The sequence below is a fragment of the Drosophila eugracilis genome, unplaced genomic scaffold (assembly GCF_018153835.1).
Source record: "Drosophila eugracilis isolate 14026-0451.02 unplaced genomic scaffold, ASM1815383v1 contig_2088, whole genome shotgun sequence".
NCBI classification, from domain to species: Eukaryota; Metazoa; Arthropoda; class Insecta; order Diptera; family Drosophilidae; genus Drosophila; species Drosophila eugracilis.
This window is the reverse complement of record NW_024572964.1, coordinates 4,350,431-4,373,799: the sequence shown is the minus strand read 5'-3', so window position 1 is coordinate 4,373,799 and position 23,369 is coordinate 4,350,431. Positions and strand designations below refer to the sequence as shown.

At 43.3% G+C, this 23,369-nt stretch overlaps 4 protein-coding genes across 5 annotated transcripts in view; 2 read left to right on the top strand and 2 right to left on the bottom strand.

Moving 5' to 3' along the window:
- Positions 1-1,334: 1,334 nt before the first annotated feature.
- LOC108107844 (neural/ectodermal development factor IMP-L2) lies at positions 1,335-13,412 on the top strand. Its single transcript, XM_017215598.2, has 3 exons — positions 1,335-1,548; positions 11,795-12,571; positions 12,647-13,412. Exons 1-3 carry the CDS (start codon positions 1,543-1,545, stop codon positions 12,659-12,661), a joined length of 798 nt encoding a protein of 265 aa, XP_017071087.1. The 5' UTR covers positions 1,335-1,542; the 3' UTR covers positions 12,662-13,412.
- On the top strand, positions 10,834-10,929 carry LOC121529914. The gene has a single exon (XM_041818023.1). The coding sequence runs from the start codon at positions 10,834-10,836 to the stop codon at positions 10,927-10,929; it is 96 nt and encodes a 31-aa protein (XP_041673957.1).
- A 63-nt stretch (positions 13,413-13,475) lies between the features above and the next one.
- Positions 13,476-23,369, bottom strand: part of LOC108107841 (neurobeachin-like protein 1) — a 30,909-nt gene continuing 21,015 nt past the window's right edge. For both annotated transcript variants that reach the window (XM_017215594.2, XM_017215595.2), the window contains 11 exons: positions 21,508-21,651; positions 21,054-21,441; positions 20,819-20,987; positions 20,634-20,758; positions 20,268-20,575; positions 19,931-20,211; positions 19,520-19,871; positions 18,995-19,460; positions 18,818-18,932; positions 15,129-15,306; positions 13,476-15,023 (listed from right to left, as the gene is read on the bottom strand). In XM_017215594.2, the coding sequence (XP_017071083.1) occupies positions 14,858-15,023; positions 15,129-15,306; positions 18,818-18,932; positions 18,995-19,460; positions 19,520-19,871; positions 19,931-20,211; positions 20,268-20,575; positions 20,634-20,758; positions 20,819-20,987; positions 21,054-21,441; positions 21,508-21,651 (2,692 nt within the window). In that variant the 3' untranslated portion in view covers positions 13,476-14,857. The remainder of the gene's footprint in view (positions 15,024-15,128; positions 15,307-18,817; positions 18,933-18,994; positions 19,461-19,519; positions 19,872-19,930; positions 20,212-20,267; positions 20,576-20,633; positions 20,759-20,818; positions 20,988-21,053; positions 21,442-21,507; positions 21,652-23,369) is intronic.
- On the bottom strand, positions 21,810-22,943 carry LOC108107843 (larval cuticle protein A1A). Its single transcript, XM_017215597.1, has 2 exons — positions 22,848-22,943; positions 21,810-22,775 (listed from the first exon to the last, which is right to left on the bottom strand). Exons 1-2 carry the CDS (start codon positions 22,860-22,862, stop codon positions 21,951-21,953), a joined length of 840 nt encoding a protein of 279 aa, XP_017071086.1. The 5' UTR covers positions 22,863-22,943; the 3' UTR covers positions 21,810-21,950.

Genomic DNA, 23,369 nt, shown 5'->3' with positions numbered 1-23,369 from the left:
GGTTATTATCAAGCTGACATACTATAGATTCTACTATGCCCATTTCTGTCACTGATAAGAACTTTTAATATATTTGAATACATATTAGGTCGAAATTTAATTAAATAATTTCTTTACCTTGAAATTTCACCACCTAGTGACGAATCGCTTCCAATTCAGAGAGATAAGAGTCTATTGCCGAAAAACACATTCATGAGCCATCTTTTTTGAGTCATATTTCGCCTCTCCGCCACTTCAGTTATTTACAAAAGTTCTATCTTATTGTCTAAATAATGTGGGCGTTTTAGAACCTGATTGAGGGGCAACAATAGCCCATAAATCTCTAATTAGGATTGTTATTCTTGTGCACCTGAAGAGTATTATTTATATTGTTAAGAGCCCAATTTTAAAGGGATTACCGATTTGGGATGTAGTTTTTCTCCGTGCCCAGACTCCTAGACTTCGAAGTGCATTTCAATTGACGCCACACCAAAATCAATTGCAGCAGCGTCTGTGGCGGGATCTTTGTGCAATTGGTCCGGGGCTCTGGAATGCAAATAGTGGACACCGCGGCAATTGATGCAGAGCTCCCGACTGGAGGCAGCAGGTCTGCCATAGCCATAACTATATCTTTGGCTACATATATCCCCGTGAGGAGTGACGTCCGCCATTGTTGATGATTGACTGACTGACTGTCTGACCGGAAACTAGATGGAACTAAATCACAACCTGCCGAAATCCGGAATTATCAGGCCCACGGCGGTGTCAATAAAGGTTGCAAATTGGATGACATCTATTGATCCTTGCAAGTGCCCCCGCCATATGGTAATATGGGATCGAGTTAGTGCACTGTAAAATACCGTACTGCTTGTTATATGCATTTGGGGCATGCATTTCATTTCCAGTCCGATCCGAACACAGCCGATCCAATCTTCTGCGAATGTTAATGAGAAAAATGTGATTTAAAATAATAAATTTGCATGAAAATCAGTTGCGAGTTTGTCCATCGAAGGAGAGCAACAAGTATCAGGGGCTGGCCATCCCCTTTGGAGCCACCCCCTTTTTGGGGGCTAAAAGCACGAGCAACGCAACGAGCACATATACAGATACAGATACGAGTACGGATTCCAGATACTGTATCTGTATTTCGTATCTGTATAGAGAGTGCCGACGCCATAACTGTTATTAAAGCCCCTGTAGAGTGAGTCCAATTTGCTGGCTCGTCCGTTTGTCCATTTGTCCGTTCGTCCCGCTCGCCCACTTGTTGATTTTGGGTTCGGGCATGCCCATGCCAGATGCCAGATATAAAAGCATGGACGCTCAATCTTCCGCCACACAGTCCATCACTCGCCACATCTCGAGCAGAACGGAGCTCCAACACTGAGAACCGAGTACTTAGAGCCGAGAACACTCTACTATAACAGAGCCAAGTGAAATCGTAAACTTCGCCATAGTTAACATATTCCATATCCACCGGAAACTCTAGCGAAAGTTCTAGAACTCTAGTGAAAGTGCCAAACGAAGCTTTGCAGTGAAAGCCATCCAAGCAACTTAAGATAAGATATGCAGGTAGGAATATATAACTTACTATTCTTAAAAATATATACTAACTTTAAGCATATGGAAGAGTATTGGACGGTTAATATACGCCAAAGACAGTTAATACACATAAGGTAATCAGATTTCAACAAATACAAAAATTCTTAAAGGCAATACTCCTTATAAAGGCAGTAAAGAGGAAAACCTGCCTCAATACGATACATTTTTGCCTAGAAACAATGAATTAACAGAAAAGATAGCCCACTTAATTGGGGTCTGGGGTTCGAAAGTGTCTTAATAGCCCGTACAGCAGCTTCCTCCGTTTGACTCATCGTCATCAGGCAATCGAAAGGTTTCTCGACTTTGAGCTTTTGGTAATATTGCATATAATATATATTTCTGTACCAGTTTGTGATCTCGTGCCATCAATTCATAACTTTTCGGCATGAGAGTGCTAAAAAATGAGCAATACTTTCAAGTTGCCTTGATTTGTGTGACGTGGGTTCGAAGGGGCAAATATCAAACAATTTAATTGAAACATATCAGCTTGGTAATTTAGCACACTCGTGATTTTTAATTGTACAACAAAACTGACTAGATTCGTTATCGCCCTAGGCAACAGACAGAAAGTTTTCTAATACAGAATATATATTGTACATTTGAATCTGGGAATAATATGTGGAGATGTCGACAGTGGGTCTGTAAGTTACCCAGATAACAAATCTGTTGTTGTTTATCTTCGCAAAGGCCGGGCAATAATGATAAGTGCATCATTTGGGCGGAAATATGCTTTCATCCGCCGAAAAGCCGAAGAACCCAAAGTAAACAAAGTCCTCGAGGGCGATCGAGCGTGAGAAGAATGAGAATTGTCAAACAAAACTTAACCAAAATAAATCGTTGCCTGTTTTTGTTTTTAATCTCATCGAACGGAATGTTTGGTTACTGAGAACTGTGCGAATATTTTGCAATTTTATCTAGATTTTAGTTTTGCGTATCAGAGAATTCTTATCTTAACCCTCTAATCATTTGGAGACTTACAGTTGATTTAAAATACTATTGTAACATTCATCACATTTAATTAACCAGTTCATACTAGAATATGCAGTTTTAATAGCAATGAAATCCCGATTATATATACGGGCATGAAGGCTGCAACTGATTTTATAACCACTTGATTTGTTATGAAAAGTTCACTAATTTTCCAGAGATTATGAAGCTACGGCTGCAGATATTGGAGATATAATGTCACCTTGAAAGTTATAGTTAGAAAATGTCCAAACCCTACATAACCTTACATGACCAAGGGTTAATCCGATCTGCATTTGGCCATTTAGCTGACTCAGTGCCTTGCGTTAGGCAAAAGTTGCTATGCATTTAGTGTCGCGTCAGCTAGAGACCTCCCAGATTGGTTTTTGGTTTACAGTTTTTTTAGTTTTTAATTTCCAAGTTCGAAGTGGAGCGGTGACTACGTGAGTCGCTGAACATCTCCATTTTCCCCACATACACCTTTAAAAAGCACTTTTAAAAGCACTTTTAAAATCACCTCCTCAGCCAGAATTGGTTACAAGTTTTTTTGAGCTGAGCCTGACGTTGCGCTGGTCACGCAGGCATTTCCCCCCGTTGACCGCCCACCTCTCAACCCCCCTTGAAAACCACTATCGTTCGATTCTGAATCGAAATCAATTCACAAGCAATTAATAATCAGATCGCTTTTGTAATAAATTGCAATTTTATTAAATGGCGAAAAAAAGAACAAGCACAAAAAAATCATTGCCTTCGATTTTTTCGCAATGAAATTAGTTTGTGGGGGGTAGAGGAGATGGGGAGGAGCTGAGGGGGGAGGGTCAGGGCAGAGAGTCGCGAGTTCACATGCGTCACAATCGCAATTTTATTCGCAATATTCCATTTTGCATACGATCGATAAGAGAGTGAGCCAAAGAGGAGGCTGAAGAGCAAAGAGAGAGATAAGAGCATGAAAGAGAACCTTTAGCTCTTTTGCTGCCATCGTCGCTGCCCCCCTTTTTTAGTCGTTTGTGTGTGTGTTTGTGGGACGAGCCCCCAACTGATGCTGTGTTTATCCACTCATATACACACACACACACGCCCACAAACACACTCACACAGTGGGGCACTCAATTATGCTGCACACTAATGAATGGCTGGAATATCAATTGCACACACACACTGTAAAAGAGTCGGTATATGAAGACAATTAGGAGGAATCTTTAATTGGCAGCCCCGTCCTCGATGATGATATGCCCCTCTGCCATGCCCCCTTGTGTGAGTGTATGCCTTGTTGTGTGGGCAACGAGCCCCCTTTTATGCACACATACATATGTAGATGTTTTTGCTTTCATAATTGTTTTTCAAGCTCTATTGAACTTGGGGCGTTGATGATGACGACGATAACAACGCTCAAGTTGAAAATAACATTGCCACACACGTCATCAGACGTCATTTGACTACCCTTTCCCAAAATAGAAGAGATGCCACTAATCTGGGGGGTCTTAAGAATAACTAAGTAAGTTAGGACAAGTCTTGGTTTAGAAGATTTCGCCTATTCGGTCCATCAGTTGAGATTTTAGTCTTTTAATTTGCTAACTCTTAAAATTTATCTATCAAATTATTGTACGTTTTCGTATATATATAGATTCAAGTGCCATATCTACCACGCTTATATTTATTTATAGATTATGGTTGGTCTACGTTTTCCTGCTAAAACGCTTACTTACAACCAAAAAATGCAGACGTTAGTAATTAATTAAATGCGCAGTAGAAATCAACAACTGCCTATAAATTTGTGTAAGACTTATTGGGAATTTGCTTGGCTAAGATTATGATTCGAAGAACTTTCGTCATCGAAGTAATCTTAGACAAGATAATTTCTATCTAACTGTAACGACTGTAAAGGCTTAGTGAAAACATTTTGTTAGGGTATTCTTCCTTCGGTTTCTAAGACTTAACCTCGTTTTCGTGTTTTCTGTTATTGTTTTCTTTCGCCCATTCATTATAATGGAATGATCACAATTAGAGTGAAACATGAAGAAGATAAGAACTGACTAAAGGGGGCGCAAAGAGTTGGGGCAGCGAAGGGCTGGATGATTGTGCAAATACAGCACGTTCTACTACTCATTCCTCCAATATCTGAAACGTAGTCACTGGACATTTTTAGTTTTAACTGTTGTGACTGTACGGGAGAGTTCAATGAATCTTCCTTTGTTGTTATATTTAATCAAAACATTACAAATTCGTAAAGGGATCATAGATTTATCAAAAATTGAAATAGGAAATCTCTAGGGGATTCTATACTAACCCATACTATGCAGAATTTCGACATGTAGGCAATGCTAATTCCCCGCCAGTTCGATGCTCTTTCGTGTGACCCAACCCATTTAGTTTTCGAATATATTAATTTACCGACAGCCAGGTGACTCATCGGGTCTCTCTCACGTACACATGATCGTGTGCGGGTCTCAGGGTTATGCTCTAAAACTCGGGTTTACCTTTTTGCTGCACTGAAGAGCGCACCCAGACATCGGTGGTTATGTATGGCTATGGGTGGGGGGTACGGATCGGATCGGCTTAAATGGCTGATGCAATCGGAACGCAAATTGGGCGAGAGCCGGAGTCAATATATGTATTCCCCTCTCTTTTGCCTGGGTTGCACAACAAACAGAAGGTGTACCTATACTGGATGGTAACCGGAGACCCAAAAGGAGACTTAAAAAAAGAGGCAACCAAAAGAGATATTCAAGGAATGCCAGAGAGTCGTATTACCCGTGCTCGCATAAATCTAAATAGTAGCCGACGAATTGGTATATTTCAATTAACGAATGCTGATGTGTAAGCCATGAATATGCGATGAGGAAGTCCGCTTCCAATTCCGATTCCGTCACCTTCGCTGATAAGCTTTCCAGCTTCAGTTGTTAGTTTACAGTTTACAGTTTACAGTTTACAGTTTTTAATTTTCAGTTTTCAATTTTCAGTTTCGAGAGTCCCACAGCAGCAACGCCATAGCTATTAACTACCCCCAACAAGCAAGCAATTAGTGATAATTGCATTTCATTCGGATTTGTCGTAAAAATTTTCCACATTTTAACAAAAAGAGAAGAAACTTGATATGTGGTTTCAAAAATTTTCCATTCCATTTGTTCGTTATGCTCGGTACATTACATTACACACACACTGTCGGTGGTCGTGGTTGTGGACGTGGGGTGTGCGTGAGTGTGCGTCGAGATCTCGATCTTGTTATAATGTAGAACAGCTATAGAGAATCGGGCATTGCCCAAGAGAACCGCAGAGATTGGTGAGCGGAGTAGGGGCTTATCAGGAACTTTTGAGTTCCGTCCAGTTCAAGTTTAGGGGTCAAGAAATTTGATTGAATTAACCATGCCATGATTTCCCCACCTTAGAAGAGGAATCACCGTCAAAACTTTCATGAATCATTGGGTTCCTAAAAACGTTACATAGGAAATCTACTATTTAATGTTGAGTAGTTAAAAGCTGTGGTGGTTTATGTAAATAGTACATCTGCGTCTTATCTCAATAAATTTATTCCGCATTATGGAGGTTTTTTGGGAGGTTAAGAAAAGTTTCCCTTACAGATTAGATTTTTAAAGGTAATCCCTTTTAGTTTATTTAAATTTTATTCTGAACGGGTATGTTTTGCTATGCGACGAGATATAGCTTACAAAAAACAAAAACTTCCTTTTGTAAAATCTCTTAAAAAAGGATTTCTGTTGTCGCTTTCGTGGTAACAATTAGTACCTGGCAAAATGCCATTGATCGGCCAGAAGTCATGTGGCCGGACGTGCTATCCGATTCCGATTCCATTCCCAATTCCCTGAACTGACCTTTCATATCGCTGTCAAGGCGACACGAGCTCATTGCGGCGTTGTGTCTTTGTTCCAGTCTTTAAGCAAACAAGCGCGAAGGAGATCGAGACAAGTCGAGAAGTTGAAAAGTTGGGAAGTCGAGAGGCCGAGAAGTTGGCCTGTTGCTAGGCGGCTAAAAACCCGACTCTATCAGTAGTGACAGCAGGCATAAAGAGGGGCGGGGGTTGAGGGGTAGAAGCACTGTGAAAACGGCACAGAATTTGTGGCATGAACATGAATTTTCTCACGTCGTCACCAGCGTTCCACTGGCTGATACAGTCGCACACACACACGGAGAAACACAGACAGACAACCTGCAATTCAACGAATGCATCTGTATCTGTATCTGGCCGACTGGTCTTGGCTTGCCAGTTGCATGTTGCACTATCTTTTCCCCGAACTCTCGGTCTGTCTCTATCTCCGTCTCCTGCTCTATCTGTCTGTCCCGCCGTCCTGACGTCTGACTTTGAATGGACCGTTTCCCCGACCCCTTCCAGAGGTGCACTCGAAAAAATCGGATCGTTTAGGAACTAGATATCTTAATATCTCATCTCAAAAAGTATTTATACTTTAGTATATAGATCAGGAATTTAAAATTGTTTTAAAAATGATTTTTTTAACCTCATAATATCCTTAGACCGAAAGATAGATCAAATTTTTCCTACTGTACCCCTACCACCGACTGGTTCCGGTGGTGTGTTTCTGCTTCGTATCTGTGGCTCTGGAGGTGTTGCTATCGCTGGCACGACGTTAATTAGCAGAAAAGTGCAAACGATGCGGGCCAGCCGAGTGGTGCTGTTGTAGATGCAGTATGGTGCAGCTTGGTGCGGCGGTGCTCGAAGAGATTTACCCATTACCCATTAGCGGAAGCGGGCCAATTTGGCTTACCCATGCACATGCACGAGTCTCCGATCGTCCATTGTCATGATGCAATAATTTGTGCCATCAACTCACCGAACAATCGTACGATTTTCAGTCAGCTATATGGAAGAAACAATACAAAAAAAGAGTGACGGGTGGCCAGACCTCGACCTCTCTTTCTCTCTCTACATATTTATATGCTGCTGGTGCTGTGCTGGTGTGTGCGGAGTGAAAACCAGCTATCGATCGTTTCTAGGAAATGGAACCTATAAATCTACGCTTTGCACGAAAGACTTCGATGACAATGCCGCTGGGCCTTCCACCTGAGATCGGAGGGGCGTTGATAATCGGAGTTCGTCGATATTGGTGCCGGCCGGTGACGATCTCCCAAGTCGATGGTCACATGAATATGTATGTTAAGACGGTTCCGATTCCGATCTATGGTGATCTCATTTGGCCCATAAATCACACTCAGAGAAATGCACGAGTCCTGTTTCAAGTAACTTACCTTCTAATTTAACCACAAGTAAAAAATATTATACTGCCCTACATAAGTATGCTACTTTTATTGAGCTTACTTTTTAGCCTCTCTTTTTGTCAATTGATAGCATTTTTATTGTGATATTCTGTAACAGCTTTTAATTCTCATGTCATTTTTCAGTTTTTATTTTGTTAAATCACAGTTTCATAAATTTTTATTAAGGCTATTGAATTCAATTTATGCTCAAAATATCAGATTTTTATTAGATATTGTTCAGTTTGATCCCGCTGAATTACATCCGTGTGCATTATTGGTCGGTCATCTAGGAAGTGCAACCCCTGACCGCGTCACTGGCAAATGTTACGTGAGGGGATCGAATCGCCGGATCGTCGTTCCTCCTATTGTAGAAAGTGCTCCCCAAGTCGTATCAAAAGGCCATTTCAATTCAGTGCCCCTTACGTCAGCGTTACGATATCGTTGCCAGCGCTTTGAGGTGTGCCGTCCAAGGCTGATGAGGAGGAGAACGAGGAGCACTCGGTTTCCACAGGGGTGGAGGAGGAGGCCCAGATATGGGGCTCGAGGGGATTGTTGGGGCAAACGGAGGTAACGGCACGAGACACAATTTCAAGCACCTGCAAGATTTTTCTCTCAATTGAATTTCGCTTTGTGGCTGGCCTGATGCCGCTGCCAAGTGTTTTTTAAGGGGTGATAGTGGGGGGGCAAAAGGGGAGGCACATGGACATGGAGAGGGGATTTCGAGAGAGCAGGGAGCAGTCTGCGGTCGGACGATTTGTGTAACGTGCAATAAATAAATTACTCGTAGAATTGAATCTAGTTGTCGATGTGGCTTGTCGATAAAGAAGAAGAAAGAAACTAGTCGCGGTGCCTCAGTCCCAATCCCCCCCTCATCACATAGCGCTCCACGAATCCCCTTTCCCCAACCCCTGACCACAAGCGGCTGCCGCCCGGCAACAGCGGAAAGCGAACACGCGATGTGGCTGCCAGTCTGTCTGCCATTTTGGCTGCACCTCCAGTCACCAGCCCGCGGGTCCCAGTGTTCAGCTCCAAGCTCCCGGCCGGCAACGCCAGCTCAGACTAGTTTGGACCCCCTCCATTACACCACCCCCTCTCCCCTTGTATACACTTACATTTACGAACAGCCAATCAGCAATGCACTTGGAAAAAAGAAGAGGTCCATTGGCATGTCCTGAATATATATTGAACCTTTAGTTAATTTATTATCCTTAAAAATTTGTGGATTTCAATTATATTAGTTAATGGGTCTCCATCGTTTTTTGTCCTAAGATTAGTTGATATTTAAAATCACAGAAACTTTCTCCGAGTGTAACTTGTGGTATCGTATCGCCGCCCCTTCTTCTCCTCCTCCGCTTCTCATTCAGCCAACGATCGCCGCAGACAAACTGGCACTCACACTTGATTGCAATGAGGCGATCGCACGGACAGATCGGACGTACAGACCGACAGAAAGACGGGTGGACGGACAAGCCACTGAGTTGGACTCGGAATCGGACTCGAACTCAGACACGGTCTCGGCTAATGGAACCTTGCACCATGCCACCACATGGAACTCCCCCCAACATGATACCCCTTGAGCATCCCAACTTTAGCAAAGATTGGGGCGAAAAAGAAGTGGTCTGTTCTTGGCCAGACATTTGGAGTCTTACCGCTTACACTGTCAACGGGCTTTGAGGCAAGTTCTGGTTCTCATTGGTGATTATTAAATTGGGAGCTTGGTTATGGATATCAAAATGAAGTCAGTGTGAAATGAAATCAAAAAATGTATAATTAAAACCCTTCTGATTTTACAGGGTTTACAGGGATACAGTAACTAAAACGTATTTGTGGTTTAATTTTTGGCCTATAAATACAACTTTTTAAGTTAGTTTATTTATAAACACTTAACACTTAAGATTGATATATAAACATTTAACGCAGAAGTGTCAAACATATGGAAATGTATAGACCCTTTTTTGCTTTTTAGCACCTTTAATGAAAACAGATCATATTTCGTTGTTCACAGCTAAAAGTTGCTTTCAATTCCCTTGACCAAGCATGATTCATTTCTGTTAGGAAGTGGTGTAGTTAGGGATATGATATAGTGTGATCCTAGTTCTTAAGATAAAAATCTATAAACCTGGAAAGGAGTATGGAATATGGTTCAGAATGGGTTTTATTGGATAGTTCCTGTGACACTTCAAAATCACAGGTGCTGGACTGTAGATGCAAGTGCAATTGGGCAGACGAAAGCCAGATCCAGAGGCGGATAATCAAAACCCCCGTCCGGTTTTATCCGTTTTGTTCCGCACCTTCCCGGTGCGGCGGTCGCATAAAGAATTACGATCTGAGAACGAGTAATTGAATGCTGGTCGCTTGTCACTCGGTCGGTCGGTTGGAGAAGGGGAATGAGACAGTGGCAGGGGCAGGAGGAGGAACAGAGAACGGAAGGGAGCGGCGAAGAGAGCCGGGAGAGATCGAAGAGCGGAAGAGGCAGGCGGAGAAGAGAAGGTGCAGACGAGGGAGAGCGAGGCGAGCAACAAGTGGCTGTGTGTGTGTGAGCCGGCGTCGCATATAAATGGAAGAGCGCAACGGTTCAAAATTCAGTTCTGTTTGAACTTTTGAGAGCCGACGATCCAATCTGTTCAGATATCCTCGCTTTTCAATTCGCCGTGAACCGCGATCGCAGCAGCCCCCTTCAACATAAAAAAAGAAGCCAAGCCCAACACCTTGACTCGAGTGTAATGTCGATGAACCGTGCGTATTCAAACGAGTGCCGCGCCAACCAGACCAACAAGAACAAGACCAAGTCTACATCCACATCCAAGGAAGCCCGTTCCGATCACTGTTAATCACTTGAGGATCGAATGTGCCAGAGCCGTCAGCTAGATATTCGCTACGTCGAGACCGAGACTTATTGAAGTTACTCCATACCACCTCAACCCAGTTACCTGATCCTGATCCGCTATCCCCAAGCGAAGGACCAAATACGATCCATTCAAGCAACCGAAAGTCCGGCAAGTAGCCAAGATTCCGCCAACACTGTGCTGCACGACCACCAAGACGGCATCCAGCGCCGTACCTATGTCAGTGCTAAGCCAACTGCTGCTCAACTTCAACCAGAAAGCCCAAACCAGGAGCCACCACAACATAGAGCTGATAAATTCGTTCATAACATAACGATAAGCCGACCGTCGATAGCACTTGATATATCAACCAACGTTAGGGAGAAATTTGCAAACATTTTTTACCGGAAGAGAAAAAAGAAATCAAATCAAAAGGTGAGTAATGCGTTAACAATAGATCGGTGATCGTTGACCAGTGACCCGTTTCGAGTCCTATCTATCAATGTCGTGCTGTTTTTTTTTTTTCAAAATTTGAATTCGTAGAAATCCCAAATAACTTAAATCCCCGTCGAAGGGCAAAAACCGTCTGATGCAACATTCGCCAGCTATTGGCGAATGACTACACAAAATACCCTCGAAACTATTTGAATAATTAAACGGTCACGCAGTTTGTCTAGTCTAGACTCTAGACACATTAGCCCTTGATCTGCGGCTAAAGCGTGGGTGGCTTTGAATCAAGTTGAAGAATTCGAACAAATTGACGTCACAATTGTGTCATTCCGTTTTCGATTTCTGCCTCTGATTCGGCCCACGCAAGATTCTTATATCATTTTTTTTTTTTTTTTTCGTATCTTTCTGGTGTCGTGGCATTGTGAAATTCGTATTGAGAGCGAAGATCTCTCGGGTTCGGGTTTGGTTTTTGGTACTTGGGGGTTGGGGTTTTCTTCTCGGGAAAGGATTGCCATTTCGCAAGTCTTAGTAATATTTTAGAGCCCGGCGGCTAAAGGCCTCCCGTTCTTATCGAAGAAATAGACTCTGAGACCTCCCATGATTTATTGAAGGTGATAACTAAGGGATGACTGGCTGAAAACCCGGGCTATCGCTTAGCGTGGCTCTTGGGTTTATTAACCTACATTATAATCGTATGACTATTAAGTTAAACTTTGTACTTATTTCCGATTTTCACTCTTATCTTGCAGAAAATGAATTTACATGTGTGCGCCTTAGCGCTGCTGCTGTTCGGCAGCATCGCCACTGTCCACGGAAGAGCCGTGGACCTGGTAGACGATAGCAACGAAGCGGACAACTCCATTGAGGCCGAGGAGAAACCGCGGAACAGAATGTTCGATGCCGACTGGCTTAAGTTCACCAAAACGCCGCCGACCAAACTGCAGCAGGCGGATGGTGCAACCATTGAGATCGTTTGCGAGATGATGGGCTCCCAAGTGCCCAGCATCCAGTGGGTGGTGGGTCATCTGCCTCGCTCGGAGCTCGATGATCTGGACTCCAATCAGGTGGCCGAAGAGGCGCCCAGTGCCATAGTTCGCGTCCGATCCTCACACATTATCGATCACGTGCTGAGCGAGGCCCGTACCTACACGTGTATTGGACGCTCTGGCTCTAAGACCATCTATGCCAGCACTGTGGTGCATCCTCCACGATCATCTCGTTTGACGCCAGAGAAGACCTACCCAGGTGCCCAGAAGCCGCGCATCATCTACAGCGAGAAGACGCATCTGGACCTGATGGGCTCCAACATCCAACTGCCCTGCAAGGTGCACGCTCGTCCCAGAGCCGAAATCACCTGGCTGAACAACGAGAACAAGGAGGTCGTCCCTGGACATCGCCACAGGGTGCTGCCCAATGGTGATCTCCTGATCTCCGAGATCAAGTGGGAGGACATGGGCAACTACAAATGCATAGCCCGGAACGTAGTCGGAAAAGACACCGCCGACACCTTCGTGTACCCCGTACTTGTAAGTATTCCCCCTTCCTAACAAGGAATCCCAACTCATCCTAAGTAATCCCTTTTCTCCTTCTTGTTTTTGCAGAAAGAGGAAGAATAAAGAACCCACCACAAAAAAGAAAAGAAAAAGGCTATTGGATTGACGACGGGAATTCATCTAGTTAGTTAGATAGATCAAATGCCTTCGAAGATGCGTGAAAAGAAAAGAAATATGCTTAGAAAAAAATACAAAAAAAAGGATGGAGCGAAAGGTCATACGATTTACAATTACGTACAATTTAGGTTAAGCACAATCTAGCTCGTAATCCAGGTAATTAACCGTATCTAATGCCGGCTTAGACACTAATTTTCTAACTTACTACCCTCGAATAGCAGTCACACGTATCGCATTCGAATTATAGAATCTACTTTATCATTTTCTTCAATTTTAGTTTTAGTTATCGGCTTGTAATCACGCGTCTTTTGGTTTCTTTTTATAAGTAGCAATGATTGTTCCTAGCGATTCAGGCAGGTATAGTTAACGTATTTAAACTAATTGGCCATTTACTTAAGGGTGCCGCAACATAGCAACCCAAGCACAAACCACAATCAATCAATCAAACAATCAGTCAATCACCCTATGTGCACCCATCATTTCTACAACTAATTTATTGATCGACCAAATTCATCCAGCATCGCAACCCATATAGAATCACTGAATAGTATTCACGGAATTAATCAGTTTCATAAGCTACCCGACTATGTTTTAATCTTTAAGCTACTAGAACTGAAATATGGTTTTCTAATTGTTTAGTTTTTAATTATAATCAACTTTCAAGCGATTGTTTTTGAATAAATACAAGAAAATTGAATGAAACCTAGTACTCATTTCGGCATTCGGGCGGGTGATTAAAACGAGGAATTACAAGTTACAATTACTGTGGTTTTCATCACTTTATTGACAGATCTACAAACTACGGATAGTCACATTATCTACATAAACTCGTACAGTTACGTACATACATTGAACGACTGGGAAAACATTTTTATACCATAATACGCGTTACGATCTTAACAACAAACAACGAACTCGATCCCGAAGGACGTTTACGTACACAGATGATATTACTATATTGCTGGAGTAAGATATTGATAGGTTGCTGCCCAGAGTTTCGAAGCGGGGGCTAATCTCACGTCCCGATTGTGCGAAAGTTCTCTACTATATATGCGATTAAAATATATATATATTCAATTCACCTTTGATATTGTCGCTTGTCTTTGGAAATTCAGATTTAAGATTTCAGAGCCTGCGGGGGGTTGTCACAATCGCTGACGAACGTGTAGAGCGATCAAAGGCATAAGATTGGGAATGATGTTGCGGATACTATGGTATAGTATGGAAATAGAAGGAATCTTTTGTTCTGGCACTGGTATTGTCTCTGGTGTGTGGATCTTTGTGGACGGACTGTAATCGTGCGGTAATAATACTTTCAATTGGAAATGGTCTGTTAATGACTCGATACCATGTGATCCGAGTGTGTGTACTTAATGGGACGAAGATATCTGGGCTCTATTTTTGGTTGTGTCTGCAGGCGAAAAGGGGGCGCAACGAAAGTGTTTCTCTTGAGCACCCGAGCAGCTGGATGCCGTCGATCTGTGCTGTGCGATCGGTTGCCGTTTTTAAGCGCCTTGCCGCTTGTTGCCGGGCGCTTTATTTTCGGTTCTTTTTCTTTTTTTGGGCCAATTTGAAAGTCGCTCGTGAGTCAGTGAGTAGTAGTTGCCAAGTGCGTCGACAACCAGTTTCCATCGCCACGCTCCGTTTCCGTCTCCGTCTTCATCTCCTCCCCGGTCCCATTAGCCAAGAGATATCTCCTCGCTGCTGCCGCCATTTGATTGATGATTTATTCAGATTTTCGTCAACTGAAGACGACTTGGCCCATCGATCATTTCTGTGGCCCAGGATGGAGGATCGGCTACTCCGACAGGTGTACACGCATGTTCGATAGGGGAACACTGCTTGGTTGGCATGGAAATTCCTCGAATGCAATCGATCGACTTGCTGAATATCTTTAGACACATTTGTCAGCTTTCTGGGAATTATTTGTTGGTCAAAGGCTTTGCTTTTGGCACGTCACGTAGCATGGGAAACGACAAAAAATAAACCATGACAAATCACAACACACAATTACTAAATCTAGGGTGTGCAAAAAGCAAAAGAAAAAATCGGGAACGGGTACAACTTATGCTAGGCAGAGAGTAAAATTCGGGAGTTCAGGTAGCCCAATGTCCATCTTATGTCCAGCTCATGCTGCTGACTTTAAACGTTAAGCACGGAATGTTTCTTGTTGCTGCCGGAGGGCAGCTGTACGGCGATCACCGCCAGACGACCATCTCGGAGAGGCGCCAGAATGTGGGTGTTCCCTGGTGTAACTACCACCGTCTGGATGGGCACGTGCAGTGGAATGTCAAAAACAGGCTTTAAACTGGAAATTAAAGTTATAAACTTGAATTAGTAAGATTAATTAGCCTAAAAAGGGGATTTCCAAAAGAAAGATTCGAAGATAGATAGATAGACAGATGGTACTTACCCATGTAGTCTGCTCATAGTGATATCCCCAGCATCATCGGCCACCACCAGGTAGTCAGCGGCACTGGCCAGTCCCGTCACCCTGCCAGAGACGTACTTAGAGCCCAGACTGCAGCCATTGATGCTGTACACGTGGACCGAGTGTGAGGTGTCATCCAGAGCGCTAAAGGCGATGTGACCTGTGTGAATAAAGGATACAAATTGAGAGTTCAAAAGTCGTGAGTTAATAAACTTCGGCATTCTTTGATCATATCTGTAGAGATTTCAGAATGTGGGGCAGGGCGTGGTGGCGTTGATCTACGCAGTAAAAACGACATTATGCTATTTGACGACGAGGTCCGGCCCACTCTGGTCTGCTGATAACCTGACATCGCATAAAGACATTATCACATGGCGACATACTCCATACTACATACTACAAGCAATGCGTAGTTGCTGTTATCTGTCCAAGTATCTGTATTATGTGGCGACTGCTTTTGTATCTGTATCTGTATGCCAATGCCATCGAGCGCGAAACTCGTTCAGAAGGAAGAGACACTAAATACCCTAGATTGGATATGAATGAACTTCCTAATATGACCCGGCCACGCGCACAGAAATAACTAGTAATAACCGTGTCTGTTTGGTTTTGGCCAATCTGGAAGTTCATTCAAAAAAATCATCCAAAAACTCTCACAGACACACACCCGTCCGCGTTTAAATATCTTGATCTTTATTGGGGCCTTTCGTCGAAATTTACTACAACTATTTCATAAATTTTCTGCTGCGTCTTAAGAATTTAAAAATGAATGAATCGCTGTGGCAGATGGGTGGCATGAAGAGGCGTAGAGGGGATCGGTTGGATGGTTGGTCGTGTGACTGTGTGACGTGCGATTCGTTCGCGGGGCTCGTTCGCCCCTCTGATTTGATTCCATTAACGACGTTGGGTTAATGCCAGAGAACCGAGTGTCGTATGGGTTGGAGTACATATACATATATATATACAAACATATATTTGAGTTCGTCGCAGGCTGATAGTCAATCAATGGATGGGATCGGGTCTTCATTAGCGGCTATGTAATTGATTGGGGCCCGACAAGAACGCAATTAAGTGCCCATCATTGCCCTGGAAAATGAACTGGATTGACGTTTTTCGATTCGATTCGATTCGGTTTCAATATTTCTGAACCGTTGACTGCCGGATGTTGCGAATTTATAATCAGAAGTAAGTATTAATTCATTCGATAAGCGACCGGCTGCATGCGGCAAATGCACAGTATATATAGCCAGCTATATACCCTTCTTGCTGGAAAGGGGGAAGGTAAGGGGGTGGGGCCTACATATATGGCAGTGGTATATCAATTTCTGAAAGTCCAGGCTGATAGCCCGAAAATCGACTCGCTTAGCGAATCTATATGGCTGCATATTTAAAGAACTCGATATGCAAGCTGGCGCCAAGCTGGCCATCGATTGACGTATTTCATACTGAGAATGCAAAGCAAACGGAATTCGAGGCTTATTTATTCGCATTATCACAAGACAAATATTGTATAACAAACAAAAATGAAAGTTATGTGCAGGCAGAGCAAAATTATTTTAATTTTAAGAACGTGAAATTGCGAGTAATGGTATTACGGTTCTACGTACTTATTTTAAAACGAGTTTGGCTTGATTTTAAGCAAGTCCCTTTAGGTTGTCACTAAAAACTGCTCTTCAATTTCTAAGACATTATTATAGGAAAGCTTTTCGCAATAAATTTCCCTTTCCTTGCATATAATAATCCCTTAATCTCTTTATATAAAACAGCCAATCAATGCTAATTGAATAACTACCAAGCGAACTCGTGCTAAACGTTAAGTGATTTGCAAAATCTTTTCTACAAATCATCACCATTAGGGCAATAATCATAAACATGTTAATTATCGGCCAATGAATCATTATGTCGGCGTAACATAATCGTAAATATATTAATTTAGGTCGGCACAAGTGCGCAATTATGATATTTCGTTATCGGCCACGTACCATCGGTGATAGTTTTTTTTTGTGCAAAATCGAAAAACCCTGATTTTGTATTATAATGACACCTTGACAGTGTTGCTATGAGGAACGATGGGGGAATTCCGAGGCATACTTATTCTGTTTGCCGACAAACTGGCAAAGTCTTAACCTTGCTGGGGTTCGTATACTTTACGATCTCGTTTTAATTTGGATTAATGCCCTGTCGCCTTAGCTGCACTGCTAAGATAAGATAAAGCGGGCAGTGCATGGAACAAAGTCGGACGATTTCCAACATCATAATGACATGGAATGGCGGAGGGGCAACGCGACGCACATGGCCACACAATCACGTGATTCTCGTCGCCTCACTTATGTGGCAATTGTCGATAGGAGGGCTGATTAAATTGTTTGATTGCCCCTCTTCAAACATAATGGGAATGCTACGCAGTAGCACGTGAGTGTTACTCTGGCTCATCGGAAGATTAGGGGCACCATGAGGTGGACAGGAAGGAGAGTTGATTCTATGAGATTATCGGTTACAGGTGGACAAATGTGGTCACCAAAAAGCTAGCCGTCTATGAGTCAACCAATCAAGTTCCATTTCATTGGTTTAATCAATTAAAAGTTAGCCATTGACAAGGTTTTTATCAGTAGTACTTCACTGGCTTAATTGGAATTTCAAGAGAGAGTGAATTGATAAAATTGAAATACTTTTTAGCACGAATAGAAGTGATGTATGCACAAAGGAATTTAATAACTATTTTACCAGCATATGAAATTATTTTTGAATGAATAAATAACGAAACTTGATCTTTAAGGGAGGACTGATATTTTCTTAATGCCTAACTACGTACTCCAAACTCTAACAATTTTCCAATAAAATTTGCAAAAGAAAATACTTTTAGATTTAACTTATGTACTTAAATTCGAGCTCATCGAGGTACGGCATTTCATTTTCGGACCATTATTGGCTAAGTTATGGACATAATACTGTAAGTTTGCGGAAAAAATCTGAGATAGCCAATATTTGCATTTCCAATAAGGGGTAACATCATCTTTTTTTTGCATAAAATGACTAAAAATTTGACATTTTAAACTGTGAATACAGTTCGACTAGGTTTTCGAAAACAAACCCAACGAGGTATTACACTCCATTTTCGGATCATTATTGCCTAAGTTATAGACATATTCCTGTCAATTCGAGGAAAAAATCTGAAATATCCAATTTTCGCATTTTCGATAAGGCGTAACATCATCTTTTTTACGAAAAATCCTTAAAAATTTGGCATTTTATGTTGTGAATGCAGTTCGACTAGGAATTAGAAAACAAGCTCTTTGACATATGGTTTTCCACATTCGGACCATTATTGGCTAAGTTATGGGCATAATATTGTCATGTTGAGGGGAAAATCTGAGATACCCAATTCTCGCTTTTTCGATAAGGGGTAACATCGTCTTTTTTGCAAAAAATTACAAAATTTTGACATTTTAAGCTGTGAACAGAGTTCGAATAGGAATTAGAAAACAAACTCAATAATGTATAACATTTTATATTGCGACCAATTTTGGCTTTGTTATGGCGAAAATACTGCGAAAAATGAACCAAAATGACAAAAATACATAGCATACTTTCAGGCGAAGGCAACAGTGACTCTAAAACTATCTGCAGTGCGCTAAAATTTCAGTTTAATAATATTATAGTTATAGACTTACCATGATAGGAAACAGTTACAAAAGAGATTTGTACACATGATTCAGTGCATCCAATTGGCTTTAGTGTTCTAACAAATTGACCCTCCTGAAGAGTATAAACGTTAACTGTTCCATCCTAAAAGACAGAAAAGTAATATTACATACGGAACTCCTTTACGACTAGATAATTATTTTTACCAGTGATCCAGAGACCACCAGATCCAGCTCCGTGTATATAGCCACACTGGAGATTGCATCGTCGTGGCCATGCAGCACCGTTAAGGGCTTGGGTGAATAGTTATTCTGCGTATTCAGCTGGGTGATAGCTTGAAGGTGCGACTGACCCGTCAGCGCGTGCACTGGAATGTTGCTAGTTGATCCACCACCACCCTGCTGATTTGCCTGAATGCTCCAAACAATGCAGGTACAGTCACGGGATCCAGTCACCAAGTATGAGCCGCAGTTGTCCAGCGCTATGCAGGTGATGATGTCCAGGTGACGGGTTACTGAGGCCACCGCCTTGCCTTTGTTCAGGTTGTAAACCCTTAAGGAGTTATCCCAGATTCCTCCAGCATATAGCAGTTTGCCATCCGTGCTGACGGCAAATAGTTGAGAGTGTGGAGGCTGCGAGGCATGGAAGGGTCCAAAGATCCGCTTGCGGTTCCTTTAAAGAAATTTATATAAATGGGATTGGTATAAGTTATGTTTAATATCAACACCTACTTCAGATTTGCTGTGGTGGCATCGGTTTCCAGCAAGAATCCGTGATCCTTGTCAAAAGACAGCCACGAATTGCAGCCTAATATGGTAGACTTGGAAACGCTGACTAGAACATCGGGACTCAGCTGGAGGAATGATCTCGGAGGACTCCGCGGTGGACTCAGGTAAACGATGGGGTCCTTGGGTGTAGACAGCTCGCAGTCATACTGAACCACCTTGTCCAGGAACTGAGTTAGATCCGGCCTTCGAAGCTCTGCACGTACTAGTTTCATAGCTGTCTCATCTTGGGTAAGGCGTCTTGGATGTGGCTCCCTTAGCAACTGCGAAGGCACCTGGCCAAAGTTGTTGATCATTCCTAGAAAACAAAATTTACAAAAATTAAAATATGAACTTAGATTCAAGAAATAAAACTACCTTCAACAGCCTCCCGTTCCACAGGATTGGTAATCTTGTCCAGATCCACAGCGCCTTCATAAGAGCAATAGTAGAAAACGTTTAAAGCCTCCGCTGCTTTGGGTCCCTTTTGCTTGTACCCAAAGATCAGATCAATCCAGTGGTGCAGGTGCTGGCTAACATATTCCGACTCTAAAGCCCGTCGGTGGATTGCTATGAACTCCTCTGGTGTGTTGGCCCAAGCGGGCAGTATAACATCGTCCACTTTTTCTTTGGTTATTTGCAAGTGGCCCAAGTCAAATCTGCATTTAAAATGTAATTAGATCTAGTGAAATATAAGTATTATTACTTTCATTACTTGTTCATGTTTTTCAGGAACTCTGGGAAGTAAAAGAACTCGGGTATCAGCTCCTTCACATCGTTGGGATTGTCCATCAGCAGCTTCCAGGTCTGAGGTATTGAGTGGAATTGTCGATCAGCCACATCGAAGCGTCCGCTTTGCAACTCAATGTGCAAAGAGGTAAACGGTTCCACGCGAAGCAAGTAGTGAAGCACGCCCGCCGAGTTGGAGTAATGGGTTCCATAGTGGAACTTGGGTATGGCACCAGAGGGATCCTCAAATGAGTCGTATTTGCCACGCACCTCGGCCTCGTTTTTGGGATTTATCTGTGGAGAATATTAGTTAGGATAGGAATATTCATTTAGGATCAGATTCAGAACTTACACATCCAATGGGTTTGGATAAGTCACGGAATGATTTGGGATCTGTAAGATCCAGCACGTCACTGGTGTAGTCAGCAAGGATCCAGGGGAAGACTGGGTATTGGCTCAGATCGTTGTAGGATCGACCTAAAGAAAATGAAGATAATAGTTTAAAAGCGAAAACGGAAATAGAAAAATTTTGCTCACCTGCGATAGTATTTAGGTACATCAAGTATTCAAAGTTAGAAATCTCGCGATTGATCCATCTCTGTGTGAGGCCCGAGGCTCTCAGTAGCTCAGCTGGAGATCTTCCCGAGCCATAGAGAATGTTTGGAAGTGGCAGACCAACGATTTTTGTGAAGACTTTGTTTCGAGTCTGAAAATAAGCAATCCATATTATAATCTCAACTTCATTGTAAGTTTTTAGGAAATAATAGCTCACCTTCGTTGTGAAGTTAAGGAAGTAGCTGGTCTGGTCCACCAGGAATATCTCTAAAGCACTCCTTCGCAGGTTGTACTTCCTGAGATGCACTTCACGTATCTTATTTGTGGAGAATCGGAAGTCGTATTTGGATCCATCCTCCGTCGGCGGACTTAAATCCACAAAGGTGAACACGCTTTGATTAACCTCAATGCGTCCCTTCACTTTGGTCATCAGGGTGATCAGTTCACAATCCTGCGACATGACTAGCTTCTCCAGCGCCACATCCTGTTGTGCCTGCGTGTCTATGAGCTGGCGCAGTTCCTCCTCGAGTTGGGAACTTTCGTCATCCGCCAGAAAATCTCGCACCACTGCATTCTTAATGGTGGAGTCGAATTCAGAGATTTCCCTGTGATTATTTATTAAATGAAAACTTTAGTTTAGAGAACTCTTAATCGGAGTTGGTAGGGCTTACTTGGTGTCATAGGCACTGGTCGCATTGTCCCGCAGATTGGCGGCATTCTCATGTTTGTTTGGATATAACTGAGGCTCCAGTTTCAGACGCATCCGTGCCACGTTCTCATGTGGCGATAGCTTCCAGAACTCCTCATTCAGATCGCTGAAATGATTTTAAGAATATTTTTTAAAATCTCTGAGAATCCTTACAAATTATAAACATTTTCTAAGAAAAAGCTAGCAATGGGCATATTCCTTCTCTGACTTAGCCTTTAAGAATCAACCATATATATCCTATATCAATCATAAATAACATACAAGTTTTTGTTTTCAGAATTTCTTTAATTTTGGCGATGAAAGTTATTTTATAGCTCGACAATGATTAATCGAATATGTACAGATGAAAGTCCTTTGTCGAATTGCGGTCAATCCTTCCTTTGCGACTCCTTCTTCTCCTCCTACTTAGGCAACGATGGGAGCGGCCAGGGTCTTGGCGAACACGGGAGCCACTGGGGCAGCAGCCACCACTGGAGCGACGGGAGCAGCCACGGTCTTGGCCAGAACTGGAGCCACTGGGGCAACAGCAACAGGCACATCCTTCTGCACCACAGCGTTGAATCCGTTGATGGAATCGGCGTAGTAGCTGACAATACGACGGGAACCATCGGGCTCGATCAGAGAGTAGGATCCACGGACAATATCACCATCACGAGTCTCCTCCTGGGTCTTGGAGTCACCGGTCAGAGTATCCTGGACATCGTAGGCGAACTTGTACTGTGGGTGGGCATCCACGATCTCGGTGGCAATGGGAGCAGCAACTGGAGCAGCCAGGGGAGCGGCAACGGCGGCAACGGGAGCAACTGGGGCAGCCAATGGAGCAGCGACGGGAGCAGCCAGAGGAGCGGCAACTGGGGCAGCCAGGCGGGCAGCAACTGGGGCAACTGGAGCAGCCAGAGGAGCGGCAACTGGGGCAGCCAGGCGAGCAGCAACTGGGGCAATTGGAGCAGCCAGAGGAGCAGCAATTGGAGCGGCGAACGGAGCAGCGGCGTAGGGAGCGGCCGCGTAGGTCTTGGCCACCAGAGGAGCTGGTCCTGCAACCAGAGGGGCGTTGTATCCCAGAGGAGCAGAGTAGCCCAATGGAGCGGAGTACGCAGCCGGGGCGAAGTAGGGAGCAGCTCCCAGAGGGGCAGAGTAGGCCAGAGGAGCACCCAGAGGAGCAGCGGCCAGAGGAGCGCCAACCAGACCAGCCTGAGCCGAAAGGGCCATCGAGGAGAGGACTGCAACAACCTGCAAGAAGAACCATGGAATCCAGATTAATCACCTGACCTGAAGGGTCCACCATCTCGCACCATCACTTACGGTCAAAGGATTCATTGTAAGGCTTGGGTGGGGTTTAGTGCGATTGTCACTGTCGGTTATCGAAAATGAACTGACATACCTTGGACAAAAAAAGCACGACTTTTATACCCAGATGCGTTCGCGAAATTTGCATGCGTCGCTCAGTTGAGGGAACTGCGTACCAATTGCGTATGGTAGCCCATTGTCCAAACTCCTTGCCCCTCTCATTATCGCCACATTTTTTGGTGCCCTCTTCCTACCCAGCATTTGGCTGCGTCTGGCGTCTGTGTCTCGGCTTTGATCCAAATTCCCAGCACGTACTCCAATTTTCTGTCGTCTTGCGGCTACACCAAGTTTTCATTTTTATTTGCCACTGTTTTTGCCTTGTTCGGATCGAAAGTGAATGCGATTTGATTATATTTCGGAGCAGTAGTTTTTTTCAGTAATTGTCATGCAGGTTCCATCCAATGGCAATGCTTTTAATTTTCCTTTACACCAAAAACACGCGAAACTTATAATTGAGACACTACATTGAACTCGGGT

Coding starts and splice junctions, on each gene's coding strand:
- LOC121529914 (XM_041818023.1), top strand. CDS start 10,834: ATGTCAGTGCTAAGCCAACTGCTGCTCAACTTCAACCAGAAAGCCCAA.